The sequence below is a fragment of the Podarcis erhardii genome (assembly GCF_964252035.2).
Source record: "Podarcis erhardii genome assembly, chromosome: 15".
NCBI lineage: Eukaryota > Metazoa > Chordata > Lepidosauria > Squamata > Lacertidae > Podarcis > Podarcis erhardii.
The window spans coordinates 24,338,428-24,353,928 of NC_138505.1; the positions used below are offsets into that span (position 1 = coordinate 24,338,428).

The following is a 15,501-nucleotide window of genomic DNA, read 5'->3' on the forward strand; positions in this document are numbered from 1 at the left end:
ACTGCAGGCTGGTGGGGGAGCCAAAGGACAGCAGGCCGCACCTTTGCAACACCCCTCCTAGGATGCCAACTTTGCCTCTGCTCTCCCACCTTGAGCCGCAATTTCGTGTACAGACACTGATCCCATGATAATGCTTATCACATCTGCCACTGATTACTGCACATTGACCTGCTGTTCAAGCAGGAGGAGATAGCAATGCTGATCTCTGGGTTTTCACTACACACACACACACACACACACACACACACACACGCTTCCTTGGCAGTCCAAAATGTAGGCTGCACCAAGCAAACTCTTGCAATATTTTGAAAAAAATGCAAGAGAGGCTGTATAGTGGTATAGTGGTTAGAGCTGGGCTCGGCAATTTTTTTTGGCCACGGGCCGGTCCACTGTCCCTTAGACCTTGTGGCAGGCCAGAGAAGTGGCATTGGAGGGGTGGGGAGCTGGAAGAAGAGGCGAGGGGGGCAAGAAGTCCCCACCCCCATTCACTGTGCTTAACTGCCAGGGGCTGCAGCCACCACCGCCACCTGACCCACAGGAGCACCAGGGTAGCGGCGGAGGGATAATGAGCAGCGCGAAAGGGCTGGCTCCGGGGAGGGGCTGCTTAAAATTGCGGTCCGCCAGCTCAGCCTTGCCCCCTTCCTCCTCTAGGCAGGGCGGGGAAAAGCCAGGAGGAGGGAGGGAGGAGGCGCCGCCACGGGGGGGTGTATGTGGGCAAATAGAAAGGGGTGGGGGGGTAATTGTTAAGTTGTGGGTGAACATATCAGACGACACAGCGATTCACAGGCCAGAACAGAACTGTACTGAAGGGTTCAGCCAGCCTGCTTATATAGAGCTCCACTACAACACAACAGTAACAACTTTCTGTAACTATCCAATCACTGAACGTCACTTTCAATTCCTTATTTGCATATGTGGACCTGAGTGAAGACTATCTACAGTATCCCCCTGCTGGCCCACGGTGAGAACTTCAGTACATAACAGAAATGGCGCAGCCCAAATGAACAGAATCCCCATGCCGATCCATGGACAGTCCGTGGGCCGGATCCTGAAGGCAATTGTGCCTGATCCGGCCTACAGACCTTAGTTTGCCAGCCCCTGGGTTAGAGTGTCAGACTAGGATCTGGATGGCCAGAGTTCAAATCCCCACTCAGCCATGTGAAACTCACTGGATGGTAACCTTTGGAAGACTTCTGCAACCTACGCCCACCTCACAGTGTTGTTTTGAGGATGGAATGAGGAGGGAGAGAACCATGTACAGCACCTGGAGCTCCTGGGAGGGGAAAAAGGCAGAATATGAGTGCAATCAAAATAAATATAATAAGCTATCGAGATGTATTTCAAGCAGGAATTAGATTTCTTATCTGGAGTCCCAGGGTGGGTTACAACAATATAAAAATACAACATTAAAATCAGTTAAAACACATTTATTTACCTCTATACCTCCAACTGCACATTTGGGGCTTTTCAATTTGGAACAAAAGGCAAGGAAGGGGTGACAGACAGAAGTTCACAAAATATGGCATGGAGAGCATGGATAAAGGAATGTTTATCTCCCTCTATCATAACCCTAGAACTCGTGGGCATCACATGAAGCTGAAAGTTGGCAGATTCCACGCAGATCCCAGAAAGGACTTATTCATGCAGCACTGTTAACCTACGGAACTCACTGCCTCAGGACGCAGCGAAGGCTGCCAAATTGCATAACTTCAAAAGAGCAACGGACAAATTCACGGACGATCAATGGTTACTAGCCACAATGACTATGCTCTGTCCCCACAGTTGGAGGCAGCATCGCTTCTGAATACCAGTTGATGGAAACCCTCCTTAAGGGCTTTCGCATTGGGCCATCTGGTTGTCCGCTGTGATGCTGGACCGGATGAGCTGTTGTTGGCCTGATCCAACAGCCTCTCCTGATGCTCTTGTCAACCTCCCAAGAACAAGGCTAGGCTCCTTCTCTGTCCAGTCAGTTGGCAACCCTGACAGCTCTTCTCCCTTCCTGTGTGTGCCTGCCCTTAGAGCACCCCATAACTTCACAGAGCGCGAAAGGTCAGGCCTCAGTTGCAGCCCCCTACTCAGGACCGGATTTAGGTTTGATGAGGCCATAAGCTACTGAAGGTAGCTGTCCTTTGTCAACAACAAATTGTCGCTGTTTTTTGTGTTGAATATATGCTATATGGTAATTCATGGACTTAATAGGTATCTAAAGCCATTTGCACCTACAGAATGTTGGCACCCTATATATACAGTGGTACCTTGGGTTAAGTACTTAATTCGTTCCGGAGGTCCGTTCTTAACCTGAAACTGTTTTTAGCCTGAAGCACCACTTTAGCTAATGGGGCCTCCTGCTGCTGCCGCACCGCCAGAGCACAATTTCTGTTCTCATCCTGAAGCAAAGTTCTTAACCTGAGGTACTATTTCTGAGTTAACGGAGTCTGTAACCTGAAGCATATGCAACCCAAGGTACCACTGTATAGAAATCAGCAAGCCAGTGATATTTTAGGGAGCAGGCTAGCAGGCGGGGCCCATTACTTACATCATAGGAGCCTACACAAAACAAAACAAAACAAAACAAAACAAAACAAAACAAAACAAAACAAAACAAAACAAAACAAAACACTGTTGCTGTATGTAGGGTTTTTTTTTAATCTTATATTTTGGAAATGCACATCCAGTTTTTTCCCCCTTTTAAATTTTTGGGGGCCCCCAAGAGAGTGGGGCTGTAAGCTATAGCTTGTTTAGCTTATGTTGTTGTTGTTATTGTTGCTGTTGTTGTTGTTTAGTCGTTTAGTCGTGTCCGACTCTTCGTGACCCCATGGACCAGAGCACGCCAGGCACTTCTGTCTTCCACTGCCTCCCACAGTTTAGTCAAACTCATGCTGGTAGCTTTGAGAACACTATCCAACCATCTCGTCCTCTGTCGTCCCCTTCTCCTTGTGCCCTCCATCTTTCCCAACATCAGGGTCTTTTCTAGGGAGTCTTCTCTTCTCATGAGGCGGCCAAAGTACTGGAGCCTCAGCTTCAGGATCTGTCCTTCCAGTGAGCACTCAGGGCTGATTTCCTTAAGAACGGATAGGTTTGATCTTCTTGCAGTCCATGGGACTCTCAAGAGTCTCCTCCAGCACCAGAATTCAAAAGCATCAATTCTTTGGCGATCCGCCTTCTTTATGGTCCAGCTCTCACTTCCATACATCACTACTGGGAAAACCATAGCTTTAACTATACGGACCTTTGTTGGCAAGGTGATGTTTAGCTTATACAATACGTAAATCCGGCACTGGCCGAGTGCGCAGAAAGAGACCCGCGCCCGCGCAGCTCGCCAAGAGGCACGTCCCCTTTAAGGGCCGGGCCGGGCGGGGCTTGAGAGCCTGGCAGAGCCCGGCTGGCCATGAAAGCCTTCGGACCGGAGCACCGGCTCGGCATTCGCCGGTTGGATCAGCTGCAAGAGCGCGGGCCACCATGAGCGGGTACGTTGGCGACCTCAGCGCCAAGCAGGAGGAGGCGCTGGCCAAGGTAAGGAGAAGAGATGATCAAGAGGGCTAGGAGCATGAACCTCATCCAGCCATCCATTCTTTCTCTGCGTTGCGTTTACTTCGCTCAGTTCTTAGGGGGCTGGCTCAGATCCCCCAATTCTGAGCCCAGCGTAGCCCCACTTCTTAAGCACACGTAAGCAGTAGCTAGGGGGACCGATTCTTCCCCCCCCCCCGCGCGCCGTGATTGACTTATCCGGTTTCAAGCATCCCGCCCCCGTCCTTGGTGCTGCAAAAGACGCCCTGCGATCTCCAGGGATAAAACTGCCCACTTCCCTTAAGCCGCAGCCTGACTCTGTGGATATGTTTACTCAGAAGTCGCCGCCGCCCTCCTTTGATTTCTAAGGGAGGGGTTTCATGGGCGTAGCCAGGGGGGTAGGGAGGGTAGCTGCCTCCCCCTAAATCAAGTAATAAATAAATAAATTACTTAACTAAAAGTAGAAACTGTAGGAAGATTTTGACAGGTTTTTCTGAGCACTTGGGGTCAAAAGAAAGTTATTTTCAACAACTGTTGTTGAAACGTTTCCGTCCGAATTTGCTAGACAGAGGGTGACAGGTGCCCCACATTAGTCCTGGCCACCTGCTCCCCTAACATAAATCCTGGCAATGCCCATTTGGGGGGGGGGGCTATGCACGTGCAGGGTTGGAGTGCTTTTTGGGGGGGAGGAGGAACCCTCTGCAATCATCCTGACCGGTCTACCTTGCAAGGTTGTCGTGCGGTTCTTCTTTATCTCCTTCCCTTTTCTCTCTCGCCTCCTCTGACCCATATTTACCTAAGAGGTAAACAGTGGGTCATGATAGCAAGCGAGATCTCTCTCTGGCACATACCTCAAAGCTCTTCAGTAAGGCTTGTGCAGGTGAGAGAGAGAGACTTTCCCCGGGGGTTAAGTAAAGGGCAGGACGTTTCTTAACCAGTGTCCAAGTGGGTAACTTACATAAGGTTGGCCAGGCTAGGCCAAAGGTCCCTCTAACTAATCCCATGTTTTGCGTCCCAGTAGGTGCCAGGCAGCAAATTTCTGGGGAAGTTTGTCAGCAGGGGAAGAAATCACAGCATCTCCTGTCCCCCTCGCTTCCCACTAGTGGTTCAAACCCCCAGCATCTGAGACTTAGAGGTGCAAGCAAGCCTAGCCACAAATGGTGCTCCTCTTCAGGCCTCCATCAACCGTTAAAAGGAGACTTGTGGAACAGTTTTGGGTCCCCTTGCCTGCTATGTTCAACTGCAGGCTAGCTCATTTTGCCCAGCATCTAGTTCCTCTACACCAGTAGTTTTCAAAGTGGGTGAAATGGCCCCCATTGCATTTCTACTATTAAAGCTTCAGGTCCCTGGAGGGGCCCCAGAAGTGACTTTCAGCCACATAGTTTTTTTAAAAAAAATTGCTTTGAAAAGTGCATCCTCCATGTAAATAACATTTCCCTAGTTTTCACACCTCCCCCCGTCACCATAACTCAAAAACTATAAGGCATAGGGCTTTTTTTATTCACACCAGTGTCTCCGACATGTGAGATAATCCAGTATAGCGATTTTAATCAAAATCTGACATGTAGTAGTTAATTAAAAAAAATAATTAAATTGTGTTGATCTGTCATGAAACAACCCTGCCGGAGAAGATGATGGTAGTCACTCAGAGCTCACTGCTGGTGGCAAAGGGGCCTCCGTAACAGTTCAGGGCGCCCAAAATGTAGGTCCACCACTGCTGCCACCTGGGGTGGTGGGGTCAACTTGTGCAAGAAGCTGGCAGGGAGCACAGGAGGTGTGAATTTTTATCAGACTTGCTGGATTCCCTGGCCCAAGTTCATCAAGTTTCTTGAATTAATTAAACTAAATAATTTTCATTGGATTTTGATTATTGTAATACTGTTTTTCTTAGTGGGTGAGCTAGGGGACACTGGGGATGAGTTTATAGAATCTGGGGGGGGGGGGCAGCCTGAAAAAAGTAGCCTGCTCTAGAACCCCCTTACCTCACTCCGCATTTTTCTGCTTGTTTAAGCTTAGAGGACCTTTGCTGGACCATTTAGGGATTCTAAAAACATGTTAATTTGCAGACTTGTATACATTTGTGTCCTGGTTTGGATGAGAGAAGAGTCCCCTTCGTATGTACTGTAGAAGTTTCCACCTTATTTTGGAACGGTCCTGTTTTTTTTGCTTCCGATGTGATCGGCACTCAGCCGCCTGAGTTTGCTCTTAGAGCGACAAAATGGACAGTGCAACGAAATGTTGCAATCTATTCTTACCTTTTCTTAGAACTGCTCCTACTCAGGGTGCAAACCAGCCAGTTCTCCTCCAGCAGGCTTAAAGCTTTGCGCAACAGCTCGCCAGGTCCTCCTCACTTGAGTGTCTCTTAATTGCTTCTCCACTTTTGCAAAATCTCGGAACTGCCAGTGCATTCAGGTTGTTCCCTCTTTTGTTTCTCAATGACCTCGTTTTTCTCAACATCTCCAGCTGGCACTCACCACCTGAATTTGCTATTGGAGTGAATTAAGGGGATTTTGCCTGTGTGAACACAGAGTTTTGGCTCTGCTGTTGTGCTCCTGGCTCATTGACCTCTTGGCCCTGCAAATCTGCATCCTTCAGTTGTTTAAAAGTTGTTTTAAACCTAGTGCCTGCTGCCATATCTTCTGGCTGCAAATTCTGTAAACTGTATCTACTGTTTTGTTTTTAGTTATTGTTTCCTCCCCCCCCCCCCTTAGCAAATCCCCTTCCTAGGAACATAAGAAGATGCCTTGTGCCAAGCCAGACCATTCATCCACCCAGCTCAGTATTGTCTGCACTGACTGACAGCAGCTCTCCAAGGTTTCGGGCAAGGGATACTCCCTGTTCTTCCTGGTAATGCCAGGGATTGAACGCTGGGACCTTCTGCGTGGAAAGCAGATGTTCTGCCTCTTGTTGTGATCCTTCCCTTAATTCACAGGAACCCAGGAAGCTGTGTTCTATTGAGTCAGATTGTTGGTTCATCCAGCTCAGTATTGCTACACTGACTGGCAGTGACTAGGGTGTCAGGCAGAGGACTTAACTGGAGATGCTGAGCATTGAACCTGGGACCTTCTGCATGCAAAGCAGATGTTCTCCCACTGAGCTATGGCCGTTGCCCAAATAATTCTGGTCTTGAAGTTGGGTCTTTTCCACTGATGCTGCACCTTTGATCAGTTGTAAAAAGTTGTAAAAATAGAAATGCGAGTGCATAAGGAGAGCAGGCTGAATGATGACCTCTAGTCTGGCACCTGTTTCCCACAAAAAGCATGGTGTATCCTCACAGATGCCCTCTTGAGAAACTCACTTGGAAGAACATGAAGGCAATAGCTTTCGTTGGCACCTGGTGCCCATCAGACCTGCAGAAACATTTCCTACAGCAAAGATCTATGGTTTACTGGTAGAGCAAGTGCTTTGCATTCAGAAAGTCGGACGTTCAGTCCTTGGCAGAGCCACTGCCAGACAGAGTAGACAGCGCTGATTCAGATGGACCAATGGTGTGACTCAGTCCAAGGATGCTAAACCAAATGGGCCATTGGGCTGATCCAGCAGGCTCTTCTTATTTTCTGAAGAGGATGGCTTTTAAACACTGCTCAAGTAGGCTGTGTTTAAAGTCGCATTCACACTGCACACTGGTTCCCCCATAGAATGCTGGGAGCTGTAGTTGACTGCTTGCAGAGCTAGCATTCCTAGCGCCCTTAAACTACAGTTCCCAGGATTCTATGGGGACATCATTTGGTTTAACTATATGCTGTATATATGTGACCATGGTTTGGGTGTGGGTCTTTTTATTTATTGTATTTAGTTATAAAAAAATATTTATCTACCGCCGCATCATAAAAAGTATATCACAGCGGTTTACAACAATATAAAAACATGAAACCAAGCAATAACATCATAAAAATTTACAAAGAAGTTAAAAGCAAGTAATAAATTAAAAGAAAATATCAACAGGCCAACATAGGGAGAAGTCCTGCATAGGCCTGATGGCAGAGGATTGCATTTTTTAGTATATGTGCTGCCGAAGCGAGGATTGCACAGGACTGAGCCAATGGTACTCGATTGACCCATCCTGTGGCATTTTTTTTTTTTAAATAAATAGGGGTTTGGGGCTTAGAATTTCTTTTTACACTAGGTGGTCTTTCATACCTAGCTTGCTCAGCTACTAAGTAGGAAAGCATCTCAAAGATACTGTATAAAAGAATAATCATGTATGTTCAGTGAACACGGGCAAATAGATACAGCCAGCTCATGGGAAGCTTGAAGGCAACAGAATTTTAAGGCTGAAAACTTTCCCTTGTCTAGGGCAACTTTCACCACCCAGGTGACCTCTAGATCTTTTGGATTACTACACTCCCCAGCCCGTGGTGGTCCAAAACATTTGGAGGGCGCCAGGTTGGGGGAAGCCGCCCTAAGGAAAAAGCCCTACTGAAAACAATGAATTTTACTTCCAAGTAAAGGGATGCGGGTGGCGCTGTGGGTTAAACTAGCAGTTTGAAAGCACATCAAGTGCAAGTAGATAAATAGGTACCGCTCCAGCGGGAAGGGAAACGGCGTTTCCGTGCGCTGCTCTGGTTCGCCAGAAGCGGCTTAGTCATGCTGCCCACATGACCCAGAAGCTGTATGCCGGCTCCCTCGGCCAATAAAGCAAGATGAGTGCTGCAAGCCCAGAGTCGGCCACGACTGGACCTAATGGTCAGGGGTCCCTTTACCTTTACCTTAAAGAATAGGCTTGCACCATTGTTCTCTCTAGTTCTCTCCATTTTTCTTGTTGTAAGAGCTTCTGTAAAGGGAAACAACAGAGGACCTGGAAAAGGCCACTTTTCTCCCTTAAAGACCTGAAGAGGAAGAAAGTCACTGGGGAAAGGCCAAGACTCTGGGGTATCTACTGCCATCATCTGCAGAGAGGCATAAAGCCTTGCAGCCTTTGCCCTGGTAAACACAGGCAGCTGCCCTGGACCAAATCAGGTCATTGGTCCATCTAGCAAGCCCTAGGCTCAGGGGTTTAGACCACAGTGCCACCCATGTCCTCAACAAAAGATGAAAATGGTTGATGATTTATTGTGTTTTTAAACAAAAGATTAAAAACACAATAAATCTTCAACCATTAAAACCTTCCCTGAACAGGGCTGCCTCCAGATGTCTTCTAAACTTCCAGGCACAAAGCTTATTGGATGGCTTCAAAGAGCAGAGGAAGAACAATTGCAGTAGTAATTAAAACCGGATTACCGTAATTGCTTTTTTTTTTAGGCCTCGTACAAGTTCTGGAAGCCTTGCGTAGCATTCTCTTGCTTTCTTTTGCATAACTGGCAATGCTCAGCCTGCATTCTGAAATAACAGAGTCTTGCGGAAGCAGGTTTGATTTATTAATGTAACTCCCCACTTTTTTTAAAAAAAATGATACCATGCAACGCTTAAACAGACGAGGGCAGGTTCCCTTCGTCACCAGGCTGCAAGCAATGCGTCGCTCTGTGGGGTGTCCCACAGGGTAGAGGAGCTGGCACTTTTGCCAGGGGAATGTGGTTGCTTGGAGACTGGTGGAAGGGGAGGCATACAGAGTGCTGCATTCACGGGTTTGGGGCGCTGGGGAACTGCACAGGCTCTTTCCACGGTGCTTGGTATTTTGTGACCGAAGTGAATTCAGAACTTAGAACAGGCACTCCTTGCTTCGCTTACACTCACCTTTGCCAAGCCCCTTTTCTACCTGGGAGGTTCAGACTGGTAGTGGCAAGAATGTAAGCCAGGAACTGCCCGATTCAAACCTTGTTCCGGCTAGCCATTATCCTCCCAACCTTAGTTTTCCTATCTGCAGTATGGGGATAACGATATGGCATTTTATTTTGTTTGCCAAAACTGTTTGCACATTCCAGCTCCGAGGGTCTTCTGGTGCTTCCCTCTGTGCGGGAAGTGAGGTTGCAGGGAACCAGGCAGAGGGCCTTCTTGGTGGTGGCCTGTGGAACGCCCATCAGATGTCAAAGAGATAAACAACTACCTGACATTCAGAAGACATCTGAAGGCAGCCCTGTTCAGGGAAGTTTTTAATGTGTGACATCTTAGTGTATTTTTGGTCTTTGTGGAAGCCGCCCAGAGTGGCTGGGAAATCCCAGCCAGATGGGCAGGGTACAAATAAATAATTATTATTATTATTATTATTATTATTATTATTATTATTATTATTATTCCATGTATCTGGAATCCGAAATGTGACAATGTGGTGGGGGCTGCTTTTTTTTTTGACTGTTTCTTTATGGGGATAGGTGATTTGCCTGTTTAGAGGGCGTTCTAACATTATCAGTTTTTCTTCTGTGAAATGGGTATTTTCTGGTATCCACAATAATTTCCTTGGGTTTCCAAATGTGCCACAAGCTCCAGCCCCCAAACTGGGGGCCTTCAGCCCAATATAAATCCTCCCCCCGTAATAGTTGAGGCTACTGTTATATGAAATATATCCCAGTAGTTATAGTTCTCCCTCTGCATACCTCTGCGTTTTGAATACTGTAATCTGTCTTTTTATGAGAAATTGTATCGTTGCATTTGTGTTGCCATTGGGGTTTCCAGCAGCTTCTGGAATCAGCTGCTGTAAATTGTCCATAGGTAGCTCTAAGCTGCCATATCACTAAATCAGTTCCACATGTTGTGCAATAATGTCACACTTGTCACAAGGGCTACTGAACTGGCTGTATAGGGGCGCATCAAATGATTTGAACTACAACTCCCATTAGCCCCAGCCATTGTGGCTGTATGATGCTGAGGGTGATAGGGGTTGTAGTCCAAAATATTCAGAGGGCCTTCCTTTTGGGTATTGTCGGCCAAGGGGTGTTAAAGAAAGACCGAACTTTTTTCATGTATGCAACAACAGCAGCAAGGATACTTATTGCTAAACACTGGAAAACCCAAGATCTATCCACACTGGAAGAATGGCAGATGCAACTGATGAACTACATGGAACTGGCTGAGATGACCGGCAGAATCCGAGACCTGGGAGAAGAAATCGTTGAAGAGGACTGGAAAAAATTTAAGCTTTATCTGCAAAAATATTGTAAACTGTATGAATGTTAAGCAGGATGCTTGATTTTAGACAAATTGGCACCATCAAAATAGATGAAGTAAATCATGAAGATAATTTAAATATAAGATGAAAAACCTATTCTTTTTTTAGATAATTATTAGGCTAAATTAAATTTTCTTTTGTAAGGATTGGAATAAACGTATCTAAAATTTGAAATATATTCGAAATTTGACAGTAAGGAGGGAGATAAGGGAATAAATTGTTGTTTTAAGTGTATTAAACTAGAACGTAGAAGCGGGAGATGTGAGGAAATCCAGAAGTGATAAGAAAATATGTGATATGCAATGTTATGTCCATTTTTTTTACTGTAAATGAAAAACTCTTAATAAATATTTATTTAAAAATATATATATATTCAGAGGGCCTTAGGTCAGTGGCCCCCACTGTAGGGGCACTGAGCAACTCTGCACCTAAGTGTAACCTCTCCCAAATATTCACGGCAGGATCCAATTCTCAGAGCCAGCCAGCTGTGCTGCAGTTGCCTAGCAACCAGAATACATCTTCGTTATTCAAGAAATATTTCTTTTTCAAAAAAAATATGTGGAGAACCGGTTACATGCCTAGAGCTTTCACTGAGTGGCAGGTCACCATCTTTTAGCTTGACCTCCTGCACAAGGTCGTTGTGAAGATCCTTCAGTGTGGCAGCAACTACAGTGGTACCTTGGTTCTCAAACTTAATCCATTCCGGAAGTCCGTTCCAAAACCAAAGCGTTCCAAAACCAAGGCGCACTTTCCCATAGAAAGTAATGCAAAACGGATTAATCCATTCCAGACTTTTAAAAACAATCCTTAAAACAGCAATTTAACATGAATTTTACTAACCAGCGATACCACTGATCCATAAAATGAAAGCAATAACCAATGTCCTGTACTAAAAAATAAGTAAGCATCATTTTTGGTATTTGTCAACATCCTTTTTTTTTGTCCAGGCAAGCCTCCCCAGGTATGTAGAGCTGACATGCATTTTCATATGTCTTTTTAAAAATAATGCATGTTCCAAACTGTCAGATTTATTTATATTTTGGTGGTGTTGTTTTTTTAAGTCTGCCTATTTTTAACTTCAGACTCTTTATTTATTGCTTTAGTGTATATTTTATGTAAACAGCTTAGAGGGCCCCTCCCACACCTTGCCCACCCAATTAAGTGGTATACAAATTCTGTTATATAAAAATACATAAAATAATATTTCCAAGCTGCTTTTCAACAACTTTCCCAAGCTGGAAACAAATACGTAAATCCCATTTGAAAGTAAACATTAAAATATAGCAATTCAAATCACAAGCCAATTAAAAAATGCCCTGTACCAGAAAAATTAATTAAGAGCACTCCCAGCTGCATGTACAATAAAATCTTTGATTGAACGCCATAGAAAAAAAATATTCATCCCTAGCAACCAATGTGCCCAGGCACTTTTATTTTTTCCTCTGCAAAGATGGGAACTAGAAACGTAAAAGGCAGGGAGAAAAGTATATCTAGGAGTTACGTTAATCTGCATTGGATACCATTTGTAATTTCTTTGCGATCCTGTTAGGTGGATTAGAAATTTTGGCAAACTAAACTTCTGCAGGGAAACATGCTGTGCCCAATATGAACCATGCGCTTCTACTCTCTCCTTCCACCCCATGGCATAGAACATTTTAAGAACTATATAGGCGTTGCCCGTGAGAACATGCTGAGAAGCTGCAGACCAAAGTGATTGCCAAGCTTCTTTAATTTCTGACACCTGTAACCCAGTTTCTTTTTTTTTCTTTTTTTTACTACCACTAAATATAATTAAGAAATAAAAATTACATACATTGATATTTAGTTTATTTGTTATTTAGCGTCTTATTTCCTCCCAAACATTGCATACAACAGGACACATATGTGCAGACACCCCCACCCCCACACAAAATGATAATAATGAAAGTAAATATTTTTTTCCCTTTTATCTTCCAAAATCTTTTCTTCAACTTTGACTTCTTGTCAAGTCCCTTTGCATATATTTTATCTTACATTTGAATTTACACAAAACAATAAACCTTTCTCTATAATTTTTCTAATACATTCTGAAAACATAATAAATCCTTAATTGTTACCCACCTCCTTTTAGTTCCTTTATCAGTCTAATGCTAGCACAGAGTCAAAACTATTAGTGTATTTTTGAACATATCTTCTATAACCATTCCATTTTTCCGCAAATTTTTGCTTTGAGTTTCCTCTGAGTTTACTAGTCAATTGAGCCGTCTCCACCAATTCCTGTAATTTGATTTGCCAATCTGTTATTTTTGGAGCCTCGTGATCTTTCCATCCCTTGGCCACAAGTATACGGGCCGCTGCGGTTGCATTCAAGAATAACTCTCTTAGATTTTTTGGGATCTCTTTATCTATAATACTTAATAGAAATGCCTCCGGTTTTTTAGTAAAAATTATCCCCATCATCTTTTTTAATTCATCGTATATTTTCCCCCAAAAAGTATTAAACTTTTCACACGTCCACCACATGTGGATCATGTCTTTTCTAACTTTTTTCTTATGAGCACTTCCAAGTTTTATTTCCAGGTTTGGGGGTTCCAAATCATTGCTTTCGGAAGCGGCGCTGATGCATTAGCAAATGCTGATGCATTTCTCAAAGTGCGGTACATGTCCCCCTGCCCCCAGGGTTCTTAAATTGCATCAGCCTCTTTCATACGTTTTTAAACTTCCTCTGGGTTATTCTATACTTCCAGTAGTTCATCACCTTGAATTCTGCCTCCAGGTTTTGTTGACTGCAAAGAATATATGTCAGGTCGCTGACCTTTCCACACTGCTGGGTGGATTAGCTTCTAAGTCGTGTAAGTCCTGTAGATCTTGAGCCTCGTCTCAACTTCGATAAGGCCTGTAGCTGGAGGGATGACTTTTGTAGCTGGAGGGATGTGCTGGTAGCGTAAAGGGAAAGGGAAAGGGAAAGGGAAAGGGACCACTGACCATTAGGTCCAGTTGTGGACAACTCTGGGGTTGCGGCACTCATCTCGCTTTACTGGTTGAGGGAGCCGGCGTACAGCTTCCGGGTCATGTGGCCAGCATGACTAAGCCGCTTCTGGCAAACCAGAGCAGCACACTGTTTACCTTCCCACTGGAGCGATACCTATTTATCTACTTGCACTTTGACATGCTTGCGAACTGCTAGGTAGGCAGGAGCTGGGACCGAGCAACGGGAGCTCACCCCGTCGTGGGGATTTGAACCGCCGACCTTCTGATCGGCAAGTCCTGCTGGTGGCATGAATCTCTGCAAAATTCTCCCAACTTCATATCATAGCTGTCAACTTTCAGATTTGAAAATAAGGGATCAGCAGCCTCGGAAATAAGGGATCAGCAGCCTCACCTGTCCCAGGGACAGACTACGGGATATCTAACAATCCGGGATAGCAGCGGGAAACAGCGCTGGAATAAGAGAATTTTCTGCAAAAAAGGGGAAGGTTGACATCTATGCTTCATATCCCTTTTCCCTCTTTGCACAACCCTTCCATGCTGGCTTTTCCCAATGATACAGCTGGCAGTCGCTGGGCTACTTATGACCCAGTTCTAGCTGCAATAATCTAATTAGCTTCATTAAGAAGAGAAGATCTTCCAGCATAATTTTGTGTTTCTCGAGGTCTCTTTTTGTACCTCGGAGTTGTGCAGACCTCTGGAAGCTGGCTGGCATCTCTCCAAGTGCTGGATCGATTGTGTATGTTGCAACAGGTTCCTTTCCTGCTGGAGTGTGCAGGTTAATTATTTTCTTTGTTTACAATCTCTTTATTCTGCCCAATATAAATGAACGGCATTCATGCTAGAGCTAGAAGGGGACCAGGTGTGTGTGTGTCATGGTAGTATCAAGCATAATGCTGTGCTCAAAACGATGAACCCCAGAGGTTGCGATCATGTGCGATTCTTGCAAATGTTGAATTGTGTGGCAATAAGGCTGAATCAGAGAGATCTACCTGGCAGAAGAGGCATCTGATGCAGAAAAGCATTGTTTGCCTTGGAGAGGTGGGACTTTGCACAATGGGCATGACCAGGTATTGTAATTAAGAGCATTTGGCAAGTCAGTTTTGCTGGCTCCATCACGGCTTTCTCGGTGGCAGCTCCCAGACTTTGAAACTTGCTCCCTGGAGAAGCTAGAGTGGCTCCCTCCTTGCTGTGAAGACCTCCTTGTTCTACAGACTGCTCTTAATTAATGGGCTGATGTCGTTGTTAGTGTTGCACGCCATTTTTATCTCCGAGCGGTGAGAGATTCCAGGGGTTCCAGGTGCAATTTCCTAGGGTCCATGGTTTATTTACACATACTGTACTTTTCCGTCTATAGGACGCCCCCCGTGTATAAGACTCAAATTTAAGAAAATGGGGGGGGGGTGACACAGGGTTGTTGAGCTTTTTTGGTGAGGGATCACCCAGGGTTCTTGAGCTTTTTTTAGAGGGGATTGCCGAAAATCGCTCACCCGCACGTGTCACAAGATCCGCCTCCCCTATGTCCCGCCGCCGGCAGAAGCTGCCAATCACCCGCCCAACTGCCAGTCAACACCACCCACTGATGCAGCAACCAATAACACGCACAATAGCCACTGACAGCCACGGCAACAACCAATCAAATGTCCACCCTATGCACTGTCCATGTGTAAGATGACCCCCACTTTTATGAATGGAGGAAAAAAATATTAAACTAAAAGGTCTTCTCAGTTCCATAGGCACAGTCCTGGATCCAAACAGACATCAGACATCAGCTGATTCATGGTGTTGTCTTAATAAAGGGATAGTCAACCTTTTTATACCTACCGCCCACTAATGCATCTTTCTTGATGGTAAAATTTCCTGACCGCCCACCAGTGCTTGATGGAAGGAGGATTCAGCTTGTGTCGTAGAACCCCCTACCGCCCACCTAGAATCCTGAAATGCCCACTAGTGGGCTGTAGGGACCAGGTTGACTACCCCTGCCC

At 45.3% G+C, this 15,501-nt stretch overlaps 2 protein-coding genes across 2 annotated transcripts in view; one reads left to right on the forward strand and one right to left on the reverse strand.

Moving 5' to 3' along the window:
• The first annotated feature begins 3,352 nt into the window (after positions 1-3,352).
• SEC14L2 (SEC14 like lipid binding 2) overlaps positions 3,353-15,501 on the forward strand; it is a 34,814-nt gene continuing 22,665 nt past the window's right edge. Inside the window, exon 1 of the mRNA XM_081842002.1 lies at positions 3,353-3,513. Coding sequence (XP_081698128.1) covers positions 3,460-3,513 — 54 coding nt within the window. The 5' untranslated portion in view covers positions 3,353-3,459. The remainder of the gene's footprint in view (positions 3,514-15,501) is intronic.
• The window catches only part of LOC309330333 (uncharacterized protein), a 69,810-nt gene continuing 68,037 nt past the window's right edge, over positions 13,729-15,501 (reverse strand). Inside the window, exon 17 of the transcript XR_014151409.1 lies at positions 13,729-14,027. The gene's annotated coding sequence lies outside the window, so the exon portion shown is untranslated. The remainder of the gene's footprint in view (positions 14,028-15,501) is intronic.